We start from the raw sequence: 21,340 nt of genomic DNA on the forward strand, positions 1-21,340 counted from the left end.
GAGACAGCCATGCTATTTTGACCCGCTTGCTCACACACCTTCCTCTCCCACGAGCTCAGCCTCTGAAAACTCCAGGTCACTGACTTTTCTGTCCACAGTGTCTCGGGGTCCCTCATCCTGGGGAGGGGAAAGGCAGGTAATCAGGGCAGGACATCCACTACTCAAAAGGACTCAGATGGGAAGGGGTTCCTCTGGGGCTCTGGGTTGGGGCATGAGGAGGGCAAGGAGGAAAGCTGCTCACCTCTCGCCGACTGGATGGGGGGCAATAGAAGAAGTAATGGGGATTGGAGGGCACTGTGCGGAAGTGGAGACGACTGATCTCCAGGAACTTCTCCTGTTGTGGGTTTAGAAGGAGGCTATGATGTCAGCCACCCCTTAAAGGACACTGCTCCCTTCACTAGACCAGGACACACGCCCATCCTCAATCCCGGGAAGAATCTGAGGGCCGCAGAAGCAGGACTCCACCTGCTTCCGCTCTCTTCCAAGTTCCCACCTGGATGAGGCCATGAAGAGCATCGTGTGCCTCTCCTCTAAGCTGGCAGACATCCGTCAGAGAAATCTCCGGACCAGGGTCTGGATTTCCAGGGACACGGGTGCTCGGAAACTCAGGCTCACTTAGGTCCTCAGTCTCTACACTGGGGTTGGAGGAGCACATGACTGTTAAGAACCAGCGAGTGCTAGAGCAGCACACATCTGTCTCTCTACAGCATGTCAGAACAATGGCTTGGGAGGTGATGAGGGAATCAAGCCTCTCCCTTGGGCTCTAACCTCCACCTTTCTTAGACTAAGGGTGCCCCCCACCAACAACTCGCATCACTCATGGAGGGTGGTATCATTCGGTGTAAATGGAGACCAGGAGGAGCAAAGCATGCTGGAACCAAGTGTTCACTTAAAGGAGGTCATGGAAAGTAGGGGGGTCTGCGGCTCAGGAGCACTTACTGGGGTGGAGTCCTTGGCACCCTCAGTATTCTAGTTATTTTTCCTCAACAGCAGCACACTGTAGAAGCTAACGGGGCACCAGCCTTCCTGCCTCTGTCCTTCCCTCTAGCCTCCCTTCAGCAAGGACCTGTGGAGGCCCACTGTGGGCCTCAGTAATCAACAGATAGTTTTGTGCTAAACTGATACACTCACATGAGCTGGGGAAATCGTTATGATTAATATGGAAGAGAGCAGAAAATTTCTGTTTTCACTTCTGGGAACGGGTTAGCCCTAACTCAGCTAATCAGAACACAATAGATCAGGAGAGACGGGGTACGCCTGAGAGGGGGACCGCTGTCAGAGCCAAGTGGACAAAGCGGATGCACTGGAAACGAAGCCAGTGACAAGGCACCGCTGCTTCTCGGGTGGAAGGTCTTGCTTGGAGGGACTTGGTCAATGTGTCTCCTACAACCCTGCTCAACAACCTTCAAGAACAGTCCTAACCTGGACTCAGAAACTAAAAGAGCTCGTTCCCGGGGCTCTGGTCCTTCTTCGATGCTACTGCTGAAGGGTCCTGGACTGAGAGGACCAGGGCTTGGGGGTGCATGAGGCAGACCCCAAGTATGGCCACACAGTGCAAGCAGAAAAGAAGTGATGTCCACTTCTTGTAGGAGCTCCTCACAGGCATCTACAGCTGTCAGCAAATCCTGGCAGGTCACGCTCTGTGCCTGTTGCAAGCTCCGGAACAGCCCTAACGGAAGAGGAATGGACCACAGGCTCAGCTCTGTCACTGTCCTTCCGGTCCCTAGCCCTGTGACCCCTTGGTTCCGCCCTCAGAGCCACACTCCTTCCTTGTAGGACATTCCTGCTCACCGCGGACATAGCATCGCTGGGCATGCTCCTGCAGCAAGGCACAGTGGGTGGCTACCTCTTTGTATCTGGGCTCCATCCAGACTGAGGACGAGGAGGGGTGGTCCAGGTACTGAGTCCTGGAATGTGAGGGAAAACAGAGCCCGGCAGACTTCCCTAAGTGACACCTTGGCCTCATCGGTCACTCGCACTCCAGAGGAATGTAGAGACCCTTAGCAAATGCATTCATGATTAGGGTGTCTGATGATGGGTTGGGGGACACAGCTAAGAAGCTGAGCTCCTGACTGTCAACAGCCTGTCTGTCCCCACCTGAGTGTGTACCCAAGCCTTGGCTGGAGGAAGCCAAGAGTCCAAATGGAGTACACTCACCGGAATATGAGATCTCGGGGTGCCTGAGGAGGCTGCAAGCCAACCATTTGCTCCCTCAGTGCTTCCAGGGAGCAGCTGTAGATGTAGACAGGACACCGGGCCCGGGGCCCGTCTGCACCTTCTGTCTGGGGAGCCTGGCGCCCACTGTACGCTGGTAAGTCTCGGCAGGAGGGTGGGCTTGGCTCTCCTGGGTCCTGAGTCCTGTCTGTGAGGAGAGGTGTTCATGGTCTTCACACCCTCTCTTGGCTTCCCAACCCCATTTTCTTAAACGACTCCGGGCGGCAGCCTTACCACTAGCAAGTGTGACACTGAGGATGGGGACTTGGGACTTGGTGGCCTTAGCCCCAGCTCCTCCCAGGTCTTTCAGGCTGGGAGCGCCACTCCAATCCCCAAACTTCGGTTTTGTTTCTTCCTGAAAGGAAGCCTCCAGGCCATAAGCAGACAGATGTTGAACATCTGAAGAGGAAAAGAGGGGTTCCTATTAGCGCTCTCTGGTGGGCTGGGGAGGGAGCCCAAGGGTTTCTATCAGTGGGATTAGTGAGGAAGGTCAGCCATTGGTACCTGAGAAGGTGGCTGGGAGAAAAATCAGAAACACGTGCTGGGGGCTCAGAAGCCTTGCATAGCAGTGCCACTGAGGGGGCTGGGCAGAAGTGGAAGGCCCGAGGAGTCCAGGAATCCCTACCCTCTGTAAGAGACACACAGAAAAGAAGAACAATCTACCAGGAACATTCCAAGTCCCGGTCCCTTCCTCCCCCACCCGGTTCCTCTTAGGTTTAGCGTGAAAGGTCCAGATCAGAGGGAGACGACAGCACCCTGTCAAGGACATGGGACCCCGGGCAGAGGTGCGTGATGACGATGGAAGGGTGTGGCATGGTGGGGGTGGAGCAGGGAAAAGCAGCGGTGCTGACCAGGGCAGGAAGGGTGGAGTCTCCAGGGGCCTGGGAGCTGCTGCCTGCTTGATCCTTTGGGACCGTGTGGCGCCCGACTAGAGGACCTTCTGGACCTACAATGGGGTAGAGATGGTGGGAGAGGACAGGACCAGCCCAGAGGCAGGACTCTGGGGTGGAAGGGTAGGGAAGGGGAGGCTAGAACTCAAGGATGGGAGGCACCCTGGGTAGGGCAGGGCAGGGCGGAAGTGGGGTACCAGGAAGGCGGTGGGGAGCTCACCTGCATCCCGGCAGCTCCGCTGCAGGACCTCATTCAAGAAGGCAGCCTGGTCAGCGGGGGTCAGCGGGATCTCCCGGTCACTCAGCTCCTGTCCCAGGCAGCTGTGCAGCAGGCACAGCACCATGTCGTTGGTGGGACAGGGCCCCTCGGCGAGAGACACACCCTCTGGCTCTGCCCGACACACACTCCGCTCAGCAACGCTGCCAATGCCCCCGGCTCCACCCTGACCAGCAAAGCCCTTCCTTCAGCCTCAGCCGCACCTGCCCGGTCGCTCGCTCACTCGCCGTACTGGACGGCCTGCTTTCTATCCTCTGAGGCGCCCGGGTCTGCTGGCCCCTTAGGTGAGGGTGAGCAGCCCCCAAGTGTACCCACCTCTGGAGAGCAGAAGGAAGAACATCTGCAGGAGCTGGCACTGGGACAACAATCCCAGCAGGTCAAAATGGAACGGGATCTCATGGACACAGCTGTCTCCTCCTTGGTCCAGTCCTGGGAGGAAAGAATAGGGCACGGTGAGATGCAGTTTACCTATCTGTGGCTGCCTTCTCCCGTCTTACTACCCTGCTACACCCTCTCCACTGACCATCTGAGACCCGTGCCTCTGGGGGCACAGGACTCCACTCCTTGCTCTGGCACAGCTGTATCAGGTATTCGAAGGTCAGCAGGGAGCCTATGCAGGCAGCATCCCGTGGGTGGAGCTGGGGGAGAAACAGCAGTTGACAGGAGTCATTCCATCCCAGCTCCCACCTCTGGTCTCAAGGAAGTGCACAGGCTACAGTCTCCAGCAAGGTGCGATCTGGGAGGAGGTGGGGAACAGTGTGTGGGGGGGTCACTCACAGCGCGAGGGATCTCAGAGTAAGTCAAGTCCCGCAGGTGTTGCCAGCTTTCAGGGCCAGGTCCCACTCGGCCATACTGAGGCTCCACCCACACCTCGGTGACCAGATTGAGCTCCGAGTCCCCCTCGAGGGCCTCCACCTCCACATCATTGTCGTCATCTGTTGAGAAGCTAGAAGGGAAGGGGCTCTAAGCCTGGAAGAAGTCCAGTGGCAGCTGGTGGCAGCTGGTGGCAGGAGGGATGCGAAGGCAGGCATTGAGGATGGCTGCGTGGCCTATGTAGATGAGCACTACTCAGCATGGCTCATCTGAAACCAGCAACCCTCTGCTCTGGCTTGGGATGGAGGTCATATTAGAGTATGGCAGCCAGACATTAAGGTGACTGGGGGAGGGGACTATGCAGTGGTTCCCAGAGGTCAGAGCCTCACCTGTCTTTAGTGGAGGTGGAGTGCGGGGGGAAGAGGATGTACTGGACAACACATGTGTGCTTCTCTTCGGCTGCAGCCTGCCCCAGGGGTTCATTCTGCGGATGATAAATGGGAGATCCTGGGCAAAACCCTGGCAGTCAAGAGGCCTGGCCTGCTTCCCATTGATTCTGGCCTGAAGCCTTGGTCCCTAGATCTAGTGAGGCAATGTCTGGTGGTCACCACCCGGCTGAGAGGGAAGTGTCCCGAGGTTGTGATGCTCCCTGGGGTTAGTTTCAGGAGGGATGGCACACACCTGAATGGGAAGCTCCAAAACCATGTTGATGATTCCTTCCCCGCTACAGGCAAAGTGGAACCCTTCAGAGAGCCGGACCCTGAGGCCCCAAAGAGACAGGACAGAAGAGAAAGATGAGGGAGGAAATTCAGTTCAGTGCTCCAACTGCCCACCTCCCGGGAGCTGACATGCAACCCAAGTCCCCTGGAGGCCTGTGCGGCTCAGCAGTTCCCTGGGGCGTACAGGTCCAAGTAGGACCAGAGGCCAAGATTAGCAGAGCTGGGGGAGTACAGAGTGGGAAGGCCACTGTCCAAATCCAGAGCCTACACTTGTCCTCTCCAGGCCCTAGCTGCCCTCTGGCTTGCAGACGTACTCAGTGAGAACGGAGAGGAGCTGGGCGATGGCACTGAGGGGCAGCGTTGGGGCCAGGCCTGATGGGACACTCCACAGCCAGCGATGATGGTAGAGGTAGCGGGAGAGCGATGCGAGGCTGGATGAGGCCGAGCGGCCCGACACCAGGGGCAATGGTCCTGGTGGCTCCAGAGTCAGCAGGAAGGGTGCCCTGTAGTCCAGGGGCAGCTTCTCATACCTGGGAAATAGGGCAGCTCCCCAGTTGATTTCTGCTCATAGCCTTCTCTCGGGCCCCGAAGCCGCCTCCCTGTCCTCTATACCGACCTGATGAGGAGCTTGTCCAGGGGCTTGTGAAGGACCACGAGGCAGGGCCGGTCAGACAGGGCCTGCTGTGGCCCCAGTGTAGGAGGGGACTTGGACGGAGAGTTGCCCCCACCAATGCCCCCTAGCCCTTTTCGTTTCACCTTGGGAGTCGGCTCCTTGCTTTGCACCCGGTGAGGAAAACGAAGGCGCAGGATCTCTTCTTGCAGGCCTGACACAATCTGTGGGGGAAATGTAGTCAGACTCCCCAACTCCCAACCCCTCCAGGTCTGGGATGAGGGATCCACAGCCAAGGAGAAACCTTCCCTTTCATGTTCCTCAAGACTTACTCGGTCTGAGGGCACCTCTCCTTACTGAGCCAGGAGGGCCAAGGAAACAGTTCACCTACACCCCAGAACTCCTCAGTTAGTCAGTCAAGGCAGTCAGAGTCTAGCTTACCTTGTGCCGGGCCTGGGCTGGTGTGCCAATTGGAAACCCCAGACGGAGAACCATGCATGGGGTCTTGGAAATGATGCGGACCATGTAGAAGGAGGATGGGGGTTGGTCTGGCCCACTGGGGAGAAATGGAACCAAGTGGGCAGTCCTGAGCTGGCAGTAAACAGGCTTCAGGGGGAAGGATGAGGTCTGAGGGTAGAGGGAGAGGCTGGGATGAGGTGTGGAGAAGGGTGAGCAAACACCATTTTGCCTACCTGGAGAGCAGCTTGACGTAGGAATAGCCCTCAACCAGCACAAAGCTGCTCCAGTCTCGAAGCAGAGAGGTCAGTGAGGAGTGTGAGATTCTGCACTGGATAGTGCTATAGCGCCCATTGCTGCCCGGGGTGTGCAAGTGCTTAGGGAGTGGTCTAGGGACAGGGTGGGAGACTGAGGTCAGAGCTGCCAGCCCCAATCGCTTCTAGACCCTGAGGTCATGGAAGCTGATGAGCAGGAAGGCTTGGCCATAGTTGGCTCTTCCCACCAGCCCCACTCCCCAGCTTCTTCCTCCATCAGAGCCATGGCCCGAGCCTGAGGGTACCCACGTGTCATGCTCCAGGATTAGCACCAGGCGATGCATGTGTAGCCATCTCTGCCATGAATTAGCATCCATGGAAAGCACTGGCTTCCAGTAGGCAGCAAACTGGGCATGGGATGAGTCGGAACCACTATGCTGAAGGGAGAGCACCTGGGGACAGAAAGGCCAGCCCTTGGAAAACCTTTGCAGAGAAGCAGAACACAACCTCTGAGTAGCAAATAGTTATGGTCAACTCAGTTCAGGGGGGTCAGCATTGGGTTGTGGTTAAGAGACACAGGCCAGCCTGGGACAAAGGCAAGAAGGCTATGTTAGGGTGACTGAGCGGGAAGGGACTGCAGAGCCCTTTAAAGCGGACCCTGCCTAGTTTCTACGGCTGACTTCAGAGGAAACTGCAGAGAGCTGGCAAGATCTAATGATGAGGTCCATGTGCTCACTGCAGCAGGCCATCACCTGGAGGCCGAGTGGAGAGAGCCCAGAACTGAAGCTGTTCACATGGCTGCTGGTGGTTGGAGAACAGGTAATGAATGGGTAGATAGGGAAGCCCCAAGTATGCCACATGGATATGGGCAAGCGCAATGGCAGCCTGCTGGGTACCATCACCTAAACACCCTGCAGAATGTCGATCTACCAGGATGCTCTGTTCAGGTCCTCTTTTTCTATTAATAGCTCTCCTAGGGCCTTAGGATGCAGGAAGAGGAGAGATGCTTTCAAGGCTAATGCTGGTTTGGGTGCCTCAGACTCAAGAGAGAAGGAAGAGCGGTGGTTCCAGCCTCCAGGCTAGAAGGCATGAAAGGGGCTACCGAGTTCAGGACCACTCACCGGGGTGGTGGAGCCAGGAGGGATGTAGAAGAGCGGCACCCCACTCTTGGTGCTGTCTGGGAGTGTGAAATGTTCCGGCACCGAGGAGAAGGACTGCAGGTGGGCAAGCATCTGATCTGTCTGGTTAATGCTGTAGAGCAAGGGCCAAGCTGAGCCACAGCGAACTGCTGGGCGGATGAAGGGAACTTCAGGGCGTCCAAGAACCCTGGACATGCAGCTGGTACACTGGGTCCCTCCCCGCCAGCTCCCAGACTCACAAATCCGTCTTTCTACACAAGTGAGACTACCTCTGTAGTGTGTTCCAGAAACGGCGGATAACATGAGTCCGATAGAGTGAGCGGATAGGTTGTCTCAGTGCACAGGACACATCATGTAAAATGTCATAGCCGCCTTCCATCGTCACTTCTACCCGTGTCACTCGAGGGCCCTCAGGCTCCAGGGGCCAGGGTGCCACAGCCACATACTCGATGCGCATATTGTGTTTCCATAGCAGCACAAGCTTCACCTCCAGCTGGGACCCTCCTGCAAGGGGCAGGAGGGTAAGTGAGGGTTGGAAGAAGCAGGACTCCAGGCCCGAGTCCTACCCAAAGCCTCACCGATCTCATGGAACTCGAGCCTGGCCAAAGTTCCACAGCCAGTTCCATACACTCAGAACCACACAGTCTACCAACTAACGCAGAGGGAAGCTCACAGGAGGGATGTGAAAACAAACCAAGTCCAGGACACCACACCCCTCGGCTGTTTACCTTGGGCAGGAGATGGAACTGGGAACGACATGCTAGGAGAACCCAGCCTTGAAAGCACCTCAAAGCCCACTGTCTCTCACGGGGACACTTAGGTGAGCGGCAGGCGGGTGTCCCCTTTTATCTGGCAGGTCTGCACGCACACAAGTTACCAGCGATCTGTGAGACGGTGGTAGGGTCGAGTGGCCCTCACCTTTGGCTAGCGCCACCTCTCGGACACTGTAGCCCTCTCGCAGGCGAACGGACACAGTGCTGACCAAGTCGGCCGGCACCTCCTTCTCAGTGTGCTTCTTCCTGCGCAAGGCCAGGGCGGGGTTGCTGCTTGCAGAGACCAGGTGCTCGTTAAACAAGCGGTGCTGAGAGCCTGGAGGGTCCATGAGATGGGGGAGGAGGAAGTGGTCTGTCAGCTGATGGACACACAGGGGAGGGCTACCCTGAAATCACTGAGAGAGGGAGTTCCAGAGAAGCCAGCCCCAGTTAGACTCCAGTCCTCCCAGAGCCAGGGTCACACCGTCTCCAAGGCCCTTCTACACCCACCTTTCCCGCACCCACAGGGCCTGCTCTTACCACAGTAGTACTCAGGGTTCAGGGCTTCCCCACTACGCAGGAAGGAGTAGAGCAGAAATGCCCGGTGGTAGACAGTCAGACCCAGGTTGCCTGGCTCAGGCTCAGGACAAGTGGACAGGTAGGAGCCAAATGTCGCCATTGCAATGAACTTCATCAATTCCACATTGGGCACATGGCCAAAACTACAATCGTAAGAGTAAACTCCTCCCACCTGGAGAGAGTGAGTAAGTAAAGACCCTGTCCCACCAGAGGACCAAGAAAGAACAGGAGAGACAAACTACTGCTCCTGAATCCCAGACACTGAGGGACAGCGGGCCGGCCACAATGCTCCCAGGAGGACCACCACCCTACACCTATCTCCAGACCGTCTTTTTTTTTCCCAGACAGGGTTTCTCTGTGTAATTTTGGTGCCTGTCCTGGATCTTGCTCTGTAGACCAGGCTAGCCTCGAACTCACAGAGATCCTCCTGGCTCTGCCTCCCAAGTGCTGGGATTAAAGGCGTGCGTCACCGCTGCCCAACCCAGCCCTTCTATCTAAAACCCATACCGGCTGCCATACCATCCTCTGCTCTGTTCCTCCAGGCCAGACCCTTCTCCCTTCTTTACAGATTTTGGCAACTGCTCCACTGGCTGCTTGTCACTATACTTCTAACAAAGTGTTTCTTAAACTTTGAGGTGCATCCGAAAGCCTTGGAGATTCTGTCAAAGCATATGTCTGGTGTGAGGCCTGTGAGCCTGCACTGACAATAAGCTTTGGTAATACCAACAGCTGTAGATCAAACCACTTCAAATCTATAGGCCAAATCAACCTATTTTTTGTGAGGTTTTGTGAACAGCCATACCTATTCATTTTGCATTTTGTGGCTGCTTCCACACTACACAGCAAAGCCAAGCAGCTATGAAACAGAGACCTGCAAAGCTTAAATATTTACTGCCTGACCTCTGCAGGAAATGTTTGCGGACCAGCTCTACGTGACTCATTGGATTTCCTGCCCATTCGGTCCCTAACCTGCATCGCTCTCCACGCATCCGCAGCTGTCTACACACCGGCCCTTGGCTTCACTTGGAATGAATTCATCTTTGCAATTCCACATTACCACATCCCACGGTACAACAGCCCGCGAGCTCCCTTCCACCCTCTTCCTGCTGCGCTTTGACCTCAGTGAGACTGTCTGCCAGGCATTCGGCCTCTGCTGTCTCCAGGCCTGTCCGCATCCTCCTGACCCTCATTTCCCAGTCCGGACACCACGATCAAGCAATTCTGAAAGCATCACTGTCAAATACCTGACTCTCTATTTTCTTCTGTTCTTCCCTCAAAACCCCAGCCAGGATCACACGTCCACACTGCTGCCCTAGTGAAGGGAACTGTGTAGGCTGCTCCCATCAAAACACAACACCCCACCAGCTACTTCTTCAGGGCTGTCCTCAAAACGGCTCCCTCTTCCCAAAGCTGGCTTTCCCTCCTTATGTATTTACCGTCACCTTCTACTTCTGAGAGGAAGCAGAGACCCTTGGTAGAATTTATATGCATTTTAACTTCTAAATTTTAGTCTCAAAGAAAAAAAATGAGATTTGCTCATAAAGAATTGTCCCATTGCTGGGCGGTGGTGGTGCACACCTTTAATCCCAGCACTCGGGAGCCAGAGCCAGGCAGATCTCTGTGAGTCTGAGGCCAGCCTGGGCTACAGAGTGAGTTCCAGGAAATGTGCAAGGCTACACAGAGAAACTGTCTCGAAAAACCAAACCAAACCAAACAAAACAAACAAAAAAAGTGAAAAAAAAAAAGAAAAGAATTGTCCCATCTGTTTCTAGACTCAAAGTTTTCCTGTCAGTTTAGGGACTATTAGATCCCTTTTCTGTTTTTTTCCCCTAGCTTTTAAACCCTTCTCAGACACCATGACCCCTTAGAACTATGAACAAGCAAACAAAAAAGCAAATTAAAATAATAGAGATTCTATCTCTCTCAGTTAGAATGGCTATCATTAAGAAAACCTCAAATGCCAGTAAGGATGCTGGGAGAAGGGGACCCTCACATGCTGCTGGCACAAATGTGAATTAGTTCAGCCACTATGGAAATCAGCATGGAAGGTCTTCAAAAACTCCAAGTATAACTTCCATATGACCCAGCTTGACAACTCCCAGGTATGTGCCCCGAGAACTCTAAGTAAGTCAACACACCACAGAGACAGCCGTATTTCTACAGTTACTGCAGCCATATTAACAAAAGCCGAGTTAGACGATTAGTCTAGGTGTCCAATGAAAGATCAATAAGAAAATGAGGTCTACATACACAATGGAATTTTTTGTTTGTTTGTTTAATGTGCATTGGTGTCTTGCCTACACTTATGTCTGTGTGAGGGTGTCAGACCCCCTGGAACTGGAGTTATAGACAGTTGTGAGCTGCCATGTGGGTGCTGGGAATTGAACCTGGGTCCTCTTAATCACTGAGCCATCTCTCCAGTCCCTACAATGGAGCTTTATTCAGTGATGAACTAAATTATGTTGCTTATGAGAGGAACACTGAGCTACCTGAAGGTAATCACATTAGGTGAAATAAAAGCCAGACTCAGAAAGGCAAATATTGCATTTCTCTCGTTTGTGGATTCTAGAGTTTATGCAGCTAAATAAATCATTTGCATATCTATGATGACATCAAGGAGAAAGGGCAGTGAGGGAACAAAGGGTAAGTGAGAGGTGGGAGGAAGTGGGGGGCCAGGAGTGAATGTGGCCAAGGCATATGAAATACCGACTTGTATGACAATGTCTGTGAAATCTATCGCTATGCAGTGACTATATGGCAATTAGATAAAAGAACCATGTTTAAGTGTCTACCTTAAAAAGCAAACTAAACCAAACAGAAAAAAACACACCCTGGTCCACCTTTTATTTCCTTTTGGCTACTAATCTCTCTTATTCCTCACTTCAGCCAAATTTCTCACATCAGCCTCTGTCTTTATCTCTTCCTCTTGTGTCCACTGCAATCCACACTTCCCGCACCACCTCTTCACTGAGATGTTCGAGAACAACCTAATCAACAGGTCCAAAGGGCACTTCTCATTCCTCACTCCACTTGACCTTTCTGCTGCCCCTCACTACGTTAACCGCCCCTTCCTTCCAAACCTCCGACTTCTCTGACATCACACTCTCCAGACCAGTGCCTTCATTCCTTGCTGGTGTTCCCTGGGGCTCTTCCGAGACCTTCCTCTCTTCTCAATCAGCACGTGCACCCTGACAAATCTAAAACCTCTACCTCTCAACTCCTGCTAGTTCCTCAGTAGCTGTGTATCCAACTGCCACGAAGAGCCGCCTTTTATGACCCTAGTTTGCACACCCTATGTACTTTAAATGCATGAGCTCGCCCATCGGGTAGGCACTCTTACAATCTCCTTTGACAGAGGAATCCCACCTAGAGAGAAAGCGATGTGCCCAACGTCACAGAGCTAATAAGCAATGCCAAGGTTCAACCCGGCAAGCTTAACTCTAACGGCAACGTGCCTCACTGTTATGCAGAACTGAACTAGAGGCATGACTGACAGATGCACAGATCTGAATGCTATCTTGTCTTTATTCCACCAAGCAGTAAAAATGTCCTGTAAAACAGGAGCTCAACTTCCTTCCACAATCCTTCATCACTCAGGGAATTATACTTAAGCTTCTTTACACAGCAGAATAGGTGTTTCCCGCCCTGGTTATGTCTACCCTCAGACCTTGCTTCCTATCGCTCTTGCTCCCTGCCCTGCGAGTCCACCCATCCAAATTAGTGGTAGGTCCTGAATAGGGCTCCCCTTCCTACTTTGGTTAAGCTAGTCTGAGCTGGGTTTTCTGACCCATGAACTACGTGGGCAGGTGGGATTAGAACTGACGATTTCAAAGTTTCCACTCTTTTCCCCACAACGTTAAGAAAAGGGGACAAATCCTGAGGAAAACCGACAACAATGAGAGTCCTCTCCCACCGCTGTCACCTACCCTGCTCTAGACCTGGCACCTTCTCCCCCGGAAACCATGTCATCATCTTCACTTGGGCAATCTCGCCTGTAAAAAAGTAACCGGCCATTCCTGACTTTGTGAGAGACCCTGCTTCCCACTCCTCCTTCCCGGCAAGTCCTCACCTGCACAAAGGAGCACGCCACAGTGCCACTGCGGAGCTGGTTCAGTAGGGTCTCACACACGGCGACATCCGGGACACTGGTGACCCCATCTGTGATCACGATGATACCTGAGACAGGAAAGAAGACAGCCCTGGGGATGGTGGCTCCTTCAGCCACAGGGAGCCCAAGCGACAGTGCCCTGAAGCCCTGTGTCTGCCCACAGCACCTTTCTTCTTCCCCTTTCCCCCTGCTCTCCTTTAGGTGCTCCTCCCCACAGATTTCTTAGACCATGGCCTTCCCGTCAGGTCTCTGCTAGAGCTGAGGGTCCTGGGAAAACCATTAGGAAGGACTTGCAGTTGGCAAACAAGGGGCTCATTCCTTCTGGGGAAACCTCAGTCATTGCCAACAACCCTCTACTTTCGGAACCCATGTCCCGCTTACACCAGTATATCTTCTACTGACCTGCACTAGAATTTGAGGGCAGTAACTGCAGCGCCAAGATGCCCTGACGAATCATACTGACCAGCCCAAGATCAGCTGTCACCATGGAGACTCCTATCTTCCGGCCCAGGGACTCCCCTGGTTCTGGGGACTGGTCTTCTGCCTGGCCCAAAATTACAGAAAAGAAGAAATGAGACAATCAGTACTGCTACCGCCCCCCCCCCCCCCCACCCCTCCTAGAGCAAAACCAGATTTTCCTCTCTGTCTCTCGTTTGGTGCAGGCGACTGAACCTAGGGCCTCACATGTGCCAGGCACGTGGTCTACCATTGAGTTGACACTGAGCCCTCAAACTGAAACTCAGAGCCCAGTAGTATTCAGGTCAGACAGGTGTAATCCTAAGTACCCCAAGTTCTGGACTCGGCAGCGGAGCTCTGCCGTGTCCTGAACCTCAGACAGCTTGAAGGGAGCAAAGCACCAACCATCTCAAGTGTCAGACTCCACCTCCACCAAGAGAGGTCCCTTCCCCTATTTCCTCATCACTGTTCTCAAGTGTTTCCCAACCAGCCAGACACAGGGCAGTCATCAGATCCTCTGTGTACAATCTCTTCTCCAGTCTCCAAAGTAACGAGGCAGAACACACCAGCAAGCCAAACAGCTTTGCCCTGATTGTGCAAAATGCTAAATAGAGATCAAAGCTGCCCTTGATCACTTCAGATCCAGGACTGGAGAAGGAAAAAGAGAAGAAAAAAAAACAAAACAACCAACTGAACAAAAACCGCACAGGCCAACGGCCTTCATCCTTTCTCCCAGCACGAGTCTGTGGTGTGGGGGATTCCACCCGAGCTGCCTCTGTCACTTTATCCTTTGTCTTAATCCTTTCTGCTCTCCCTGTCTAGTGGACTTAAGGCTCCTCTTCACCCTCTGTCCTTAGCTCTTCTCTGAATGGCCTCGGCCCCTTTCTTCCTCACTTACCTGGCTCTGGGGCTCATACTGCTGTTGCAGCATGGTGGCCACCTTATCCTCAAAGAGGCAGAGCTGTTCATACACCTGCTGCAGGAACGCCTCCCGCTGGGAAGGGTCTAAAAGGCAACCCTGCACCAGAACCTGAGAAGCACAAGGGACAGGCTGAGATGGGGTGGGCAGAGCACTGGGCATGACACCTCTATTCTTCTGCACATATCCCCTCAGGGAGTTCTGACTTCTCGCTCTCCAGGCACCCGAAGTCTAACTTCATATCCTCAGTCTACTCCAGCATCCTCAACCCAGGAACACTGCAATCCTGCTCAGGAGCTCAGGTCACTATCCACCTTAACTTAGGGTCACAATGTGCCTATGTCCGTAGTCCTATACTCTGGGCTTCTCGCTCGCCACCCTTCCTTTAAGGCAGCCCTAGGACCTTCTAGTGCCTTCCACGTTGGTCTATGGAATGCTATCTGTAAACTTGTACTTTCCTGCTTGGCAAAGTCTTTCTTATTCCAACCCATGCCTTTTTATTCCTTTTTCTCCTTAAATATACTTCACATACAAGCTATTTTGGATCCTTTCTCTGCTTAAAGTTCAAACTCTTTATTCCCCCTCAAGGAAAATCCTTTCCTTTCTTCCCCTTAGCAGATAATTCCCACTCTTCTCTGGGGGAGCAAGTGAGTCAGTCACCAGGAGCCCACTGGCCTAGAGGATGCACCACTCTGCATGCTCTGACGGTCGCCCTTGAAGGCGGCTACAGGTGCAACCCCGCCCATGCTCTTTCCTCAAGGCTCTGAAGAGAAGGCTCCTCTCTCTTCCTCCTCTTTTTCCCCCGAAGCTAATCTTATCACCTTGCACCTTTCATGTCTCACGCATTCTCTGTGGGCCCTTTTCTTTTTAGTTCCACCCTGAGTAAGTGCCACCTGCATATGGGCCTGCAGTCCCTATGCGGGCCTCAGGATCCCTTTGCCCTCATCCTTCCCTGTCCTCCTGCCAAACAGCCACTTCTGCTTCTTTGTCCCTGCTTTTGACTGGGGAAGGGACTAGGGATGACTGTTCTCCGGGTCTGTGCAATAGCAAACAGAAGGAGAAATGTCAAGATCTGGAATCACAGAAATATGAGAATGTGCTCTTACTGTTTAGGACCACAGGAGACTGAAATACATCTGCATAAAACCCTAAGTTTTCACAGCTGGAAGCAGCAGTATACACCTATAATCCCAGCAGGAAGACAAGGCAAGATGATCAAGAGTTTGAGCCCAGCCTGGGCTACATGTTGAGTACAACTATATGTTGTGCCACCTTGGGCTAAGATCTTGCTCAAAAGATACCCTACCAAAAATAAGTAAATAAAGTTGTCATTAAAAATCCTAATTTTTTTTTGACATGGGACAATGTTCTTATTATAAAAACACAGGACACGAGCCATCTATTTGGAAGGTACATGACGGCTTTTCCTCCTCTTTTGGATGAAGAGATATGGTAAGGGAGGATTAACCCAGTTAGACTACAAAGAAACTGCAAAGACTACAAAGAAACATTAATAATACCTTTTGAGTATCACATTATGGGTAGGTTTTGTTATTTCTTTATATTTTAAGGTAGCGTTCAAATCTCCTTCAGTGGACATATATTAAAAATGTGATTTAACTTTTTTGAAAAGTTTTTTTTTTTTTTTTTAAGTTTATGTATTTAACTTTTTTTGCAAGGGGAGTGGGGAGGGTGGGGGTGGTTTGCAGAAGCTGGTCCTCTCCTAGCCTGTGGGTCCTGGGGATCAAAGGTCTTCAGGCATGGTGGCAAGCATCATTTAAGCAGAGTCACCTCACTGGCCCTTACTGTTTTTTCTTTTGGAGTAGGATGCTGTTTGCAGCAACTACAGAGAGAAAAATCCTCTTTGCCCATAGTTGCTGTCCATGTCTGGGCCTCGCCCTCTTTCCCACACTTCAATTATCTTCACAGCCTGTTCTTCTCTTGAAGGCTCTCCCCTAATCTATCTTCTATACTGGCCACAAACAAGTGACTTTTCCCTTTGTACAAATCAGAACTTTTGTGGTTCCCTTCTACCTATGGCTTAATCGTTCTAACCATGGTCCCTCTGACTGAAAAGCCCACTACCCCTTCTTCAGATGATTATTTTTTTTCCTCATGCCTCAGTTCATGCTCCAGGACTTGTGGTACAGGCTTACAGTCCCAGCTATTTGGAAGACTGAGGCAGAAGGATCGCACTTAAGGTCAAAGGTATACAGTGACTTCAAAGCATGGAAAATCTAGTCAGATCCTATTACAAAATACAAAGAATAAATAGAGAACTGGAGATATAATTCAAGGGTAGAGCATTTATTCAGCGTGCATGAGGCCATAGGTTCAATTCTTAGTGTACACACACACACACACACACACACACACACACACACACACACACACACACGAGCCAGGTATGATGGTACATGTCTGTAATCTTAGCATTTGGAAAGCTGAAGCAGAAAATAAGAGTGCCAGGCCAGCCAGGTTTATTTAGCAAGATCCTGTCAAAAAAAAAAAAAAAAAAAAAAGGCTCAGTTTCAAGGTGCCTTTGTCTAAAAAACTGGGCTTTGTTGGATGTTCCCTACTGATGTTCTCACAGTATCTATGTCAAAACCTATCAGTGCCCTTATCATACTCAGTTGAAATTATCTGCTTTAATATGTCTCCCTCCTAAGCTCTTAACTGCTCCATCAGGACAGACAGTATCTGGTTTATCTGAGCCCCCCGGACTTAGCCTAGACATGGTGTGGCTCAGGCTCCAGTCAAGAGGAATAGTATGTGAATGATGACCTAACAGCCATGCTCTTCCTGATGGCTATGGGAGTCTGCAAAGCCAGGCCTCCGTCGGGAGATACAACCTACAAGCACCAGTTAATGTTAGTGCTAGGAGACACCTGAAACTCGGGCAGAGGGCTGGCAGTCCTGCCTTGAGACCTGGCAAGTGCCAACTGTTCTCTAAACACTTCAGACCTTTAGGTGCTGTTCTTGGCATCTGACGCGCAAAGAAAAATCTGACTGCTGAGGGTGACACTATAGCCATGAGGAATGGTTTCTGGGAGCTGCGGGTGGTAAAGAGCAGACGAGGGGAAACTGGGCCAATGCTTATCTAAGCCCAAAACAAGTATTTCAGTAACAGAGCTGGACATTTTCCAGAAGGAGTGCTTTCTGATAGGCTGCTCTGCTATCGGAAACTGTTCCATGACTTGTGCAGTCAGCCTGCCTGACACCTGACTGCGCACGGGGCCCTCAGAAAAGAACTCTTTTCTGTCGTTAAAATGAATTATGTTTCTGGGGCTTGTAACAGCTCCGAATTTGCGAAAGTATCCTAAAAGATTGTGTCCTGGGCTCCTCACAGGAGTCAGCACAACAGAAACCATTTCACAGAACTAAAGGAGTCGGTGGGGGAGGTGAGGGTTGGGGTCCTCACCAGGTGTGTGTGTGTGTGGGGGGGTGAGAGCAAAGAAAACAGTCAAGGGCCAGACACCAAGATGTTTACAGGATGGGTAGAGAAGTATGTGTCTAACTAACCAATGCCAACTAACCAGAGGAAAGCTCTTCTACGACCTGAGCAACCAACCAAGGGGAGACGTGCAGGAGTAAATACGATGCACGTTCAGGAAGCCGGCAGAGGCTGGGGCGGAAGCCCCATCGATAGAGTTCCTTTGAGCATGCGTGAAGCCCTGGGTGGCCCACACCCTCCAAGCCCCAGCATTGGAGAAATGGAAGCAGTAATCAGAAGTTCAAGGCCATCTTCGGCTACACAGCAAACTCAAAGTTAGCCTGAGCGACACGGGACTCTGCCACGGGGGTGGGGGAGACAGAGAGCGAGGTGGCTCAGCAGGTAGACACTTGCCACCAAGTCTGATGACCTGAGTTCCATGCTTGTAGAAGGAGAGAGCTGACTCCCATAGGCTGTCCTCTGACTTTCACCAACAAGGTGTAGTCACACAGACAGAGACACACGGACACACAGACACACAGACACACTAAGTGTAATAAGAAGGATGCGGAGAGGGACCGAAAAACTACAGACCTGGTGCCTGGGTACAAACAGTGGAGACAGGAAAAGGGCTTTGTCTCAACAGGTTATATCAGAGATTGAGTCTGCAGGTACAAGCGTGGAGAAAAGATACACTACCTGGTGGGATTGCAGGCCAATAATGGACGAATAGGCCTGGATTGTTACATAGATCTCAGGCTGGAAGTCAATACAGGATCCAGGCACTCGGAAGGGCCGAAGCAGCCCGCCCAGACAACGGGACAGAGCGTGGAAAACTTCATCAAACAAGATCTCCCCCGTAGAGTCATCCTAAGGGCAGTGAAGAGAGAGAGATCTCACAAGAGTGTCCAAAGCAGCTCTAAGCGGAATATAGAAACAAGCAGGCTTCCGGGACCAGCAGGACCCCATTCTTATGAACACGGAGTAGGCTGTTTCTGAACACCCACCATGCATTCACAGGCTTGTCTTTTCCCATAAGGCTGAGGTTGTTTTCATTTCCAGCTCTCCCTGCTTCTCATTCCCATTCCATCTTCGTTACTGTTCCTCTCTAACCACTTACCACAATGCCAGTGGATGGGCTGAGGTCCAGCTCAATAACAAAACGATACTGCCAGGCCAGGAAGGTGACCCGTGTGGAAGGGACAAGAAGGAAGGGCCTTGGGACCACTGGCTCATCTGGCTGCCATCCAGGGGGCAAAACACTGAGGACTTCCAGTTCCTGCTCAGACTGAAGCTGACAAGATAGAGGAGAAAGAAGGGGTCGTGGGCAGGAGACATGACAGTTCAGTGACTAAGAAAACTTGTGCCCTCAAAGAGGACCCCACGTCAGGTGGCTCACAACCACCTGTAACTCCAGTTCCAGGGCATCCGATGCCCTCTGCTGGTCTCTACAGGCACTTACACACATGTGACGTACACTTCGCACACACACATGTGACACACACTCAGACATAGACATCCTAAAAAAAAAGAAGGTTAAGAAGAGTTCCCTTTCTTCTCTGACTCCCAGTTTGGCCACGTTGTAGCTGTGAGGCTACAGAAAAAGTACTCAACCTCTTTAACATCAGTGTCCTCATCTGTAAACCGAACACAATCCTAACAGCAACCTACAGTACTGCTATGCAGTCCAAGGGGATCCTCGATATGAAGTGCTCCCTAGACCTGCCTCCTATATCCAAAATGACCCTCCACTGGCTCCACTTTCAATAAACCAACCACAGATCCTCTGCCTCACTAGCTAGAAAAAGTATGAACACATTTTCTGTAAGGAAGCACTTTGCAGGTAAAGCCACCACCCCTCCCAGCCTTAGAGCTCTAGGGGAAAAAAAAAAAAAAGAGATCCTTCTGGGCCATGCCCTCACCTCCCACCTGTCACTAGGACATACCAGGAATTCTTGGGGTGTGGCCTGAACAGTCTGATGCAGATGATTAAGGAACCAAGCCAGGCGAACATTTCGGGAGATTCGATAATCTTTTTTCATTAACAGAAACACCTGGCCAGCTTCTTCTACCTAATGAGAGAGACAGGAGACCAAGAGGACACTGAGTTCCCAGTATATACACATCCCATGCAAGCAGCTTGCCCAGGAGCCCGCACAGTAAGAGGAACGGCAGCAGAGGTGACGTCTATCCTTGCTGTCATGAGGAGTGTGCTCCCAACAGACCCCACACAGATGCAGGAAACTTAGCTTCTTGCAGTGTGTTTCCACAAACGCTTACGTCTTTCTCTTATAAACCATAAGCTCCCAAAGGTAGGAGAGAGGCTTTGTTCTGTTTGTGTGCCCCTGTGCTTGGCACACTGATTCACGAGACCCAGTCAGTATCCAATCTGCTACATGAACACTTTGTCAGTAACCGTCTCGGTCTTACCCACAGCCGACACTAAAGAAACCTTCACTGAGTATGTTTAAGATTGCTGAGCACATGAAGCCTCCTAGGTGTTATCTCATATCAAGTTCCTGTGGGTCACACTCTCCACTCACATGCCTATCAACTGTCAATGCTTTAGTTTCTTTCCCCTGAGCCTTTGGGGTGGTCAGTTCAACAGCATCCTTATTTTTCTACCATACAAAGCAAATTTTCTACCTGGAAAAGAGCTGTACTCTCACAGGAAGAAACCTATCATTTTGTCAAAGTGGTAAATCTTACTTAATAGGCTTGACTTTTTGGTCAGCAAGCAGCCTTTCTGATTCCCCCCCACTCCCGCCCCGTACTCCCAGCAGACCAACTTACCTATCATTCACAAAAACGGAATAATCACCCTAGTTATTGTATCATTACACACTGAATAAGCATGCTAACGGGTAAGAATGTGGTTTTATGACAGCAAGAAACAAAGTAGCCTGATCCTGTCCAGGGTCTTGGGAGGATGGGATGACGAAGGTCCAGCAGAGCTCTCTACAGGAGATGGCCCAGATGGAGGGCAGAGACCGGCCACTGCATCACTGCATCTGAGCACTCAGTTTCACAATGTACAGCTTCCACTGCTTTACCTTTCTCTTGCTTTCAACGCTCTTTGGAATGACTGATTTCTCCAAAGCCAAACTGAAGTCTGCTTTCATCTGTCAGTTCTTACAGAATCCATCTAAAACCAGACATGTTTGCCTAGCTTTCTGGGAAAATTCCCCTTTATCTGTGATCCTTTGATTCAAACATTTCCAAAATCTCCTAAGTTGTCAGACATTCAAGATGTACTTTATCAGAACCAGAAGGCTGGCTTAATAGAATTTAAGCAGCTGGAATGTTTTTCAAAGTGGGATTCAAGCCCCCCAGCTGCACCAGAATCACCTGAGTTGTTTATTAAAATGCACATTTGATGCCTGGGTACCATCAGAGACCAGCTGAATTAAGAGCTGACAGATACCAAGAATCTACATTTTAACTAGCTCCCCTGGGGATTTTTCCATATTACTGTTTGAGAATTTTTTTAATTAGTTATGTTTCATAGCATTCACATTCATATGGAACTTCAAGACCTCAATACCAACCTCCCTTGAGTCTGATGGTGCCTAACTTTTGAAGTAGTCCAATAAACAAGACAAAGCAGGCTTTGGGAATCAGAGACCTGGATTCTGAAGTATTCTATTACATGCTATGCATGTGATCATGCAGGCGACTGAAAAGTTTTCCAGGCTTCAATCTCTTTACTGTATTATCTAGA

General features: G+C 51.4%; 1 protein-coding gene across 3 annotated transcripts in view; it reads right to left on the reverse strand.

Moving 5' to 3' along the window:
* The window catches only part of Szt2 (SZT2 subunit of KICSTOR complex), a 46,626-nt gene that overhangs the window by 23,440 nt on the left and 1,846 nt on the right, over positions 1-21,340 (reverse strand). For 2 of the 3 annotated variants that reach the window (XM_015987600.3, XM_042271746.2), the window contains exons 2-31: positions 19,566-19,691; positions 18,740-18,913; positions 18,319-18,489; positions 14,166-14,297; positions 13,214-13,355; positions 12,773-12,879; positions 8,665-8,875; positions 8,291-8,461; positions 7,642-7,876; positions 7,355-7,484; positions 6,543-6,685; positions 6,216-6,368; positions 5,965-6,079; positions 5,530-5,747; positions 5,228-5,443; positions 4,876-4,954; positions 4,584-4,678; positions 4,159-4,327; positions 3,905-4,019; positions 3,697-3,810; positions 3,325-3,495; positions 3,066-3,160; positions 2,719-2,842; positions 2,449-2,613; positions 2,158-2,362; positions 1,792-1,907; positions 1,423-1,669; positions 494-635; positions 242-334; positions 39-117 (exon numbers count right to left, since the gene is read on the reverse strand). In XM_015987600.3, the coding sequence (XP_015843086.3) occupies positions 39-117; positions 242-334; positions 494-635; positions 1,423-1,669; positions 1,792-1,907; positions 2,158-2,362; positions 2,449-2,613; positions 2,719-2,842; positions 3,066-3,160; positions 3,325-3,495; positions 3,697-3,810; positions 3,905-4,019; positions 4,159-4,327; positions 4,584-4,678; positions 4,876-4,954; positions 5,228-5,443; positions 5,530-5,747; positions 5,965-6,079; positions 6,216-6,368; positions 6,543-6,685; positions 7,355-7,484; positions 7,642-7,876; positions 8,291-8,461; positions 8,665-8,875; positions 12,773-12,879; positions 13,214-13,355; positions 14,166-14,297; positions 18,319-18,489; positions 18,740-18,913; positions 19,566-19,691 (4,453 nt within the window). Of the gene's footprint in view, positions 1-38; positions 118-241; positions 335-493; positions 636-1,422; positions 1,670-1,791; positions 1,908-2,157; positions 2,363-2,448; positions 2,614-2,718; positions 2,843-3,065; positions 3,161-3,324; positions 3,496-3,696; positions 3,811-3,904; positions 4,020-4,158; positions 4,328-4,583; positions 4,679-4,875; positions 4,955-5,227; positions 5,444-5,529; positions 5,748-5,964; positions 6,080-6,215; positions 6,369-6,542; positions 6,686-7,354; positions 7,485-7,641; positions 7,877-8,290; positions 8,462-8,664; positions 8,876-12,772; positions 12,880-13,213; positions 13,356-13,596; positions 13,914-14,165; positions 14,298-18,318; positions 18,490-18,739; positions 18,914-19,565; positions 19,692-21,340 lie in introns of those variants that run through there. The other variant, XM_076564908.1, reaches the window with a different exon arrangement.

Source organism: Peromyscus maniculatus, chromosome 2 (genome assembly GCF_049852395.1).
Source record: "Peromyscus maniculatus bairdii isolate BWxNUB_F1_BW_parent chromosome 2, HU_Pman_BW_mat_3.1, whole genome shotgun sequence".
Taxonomy (NCBI): Eukaryota; Metazoa; Chordata; class Mammalia; order Rodentia; family Cricetidae; genus Peromyscus; species Peromyscus maniculatus.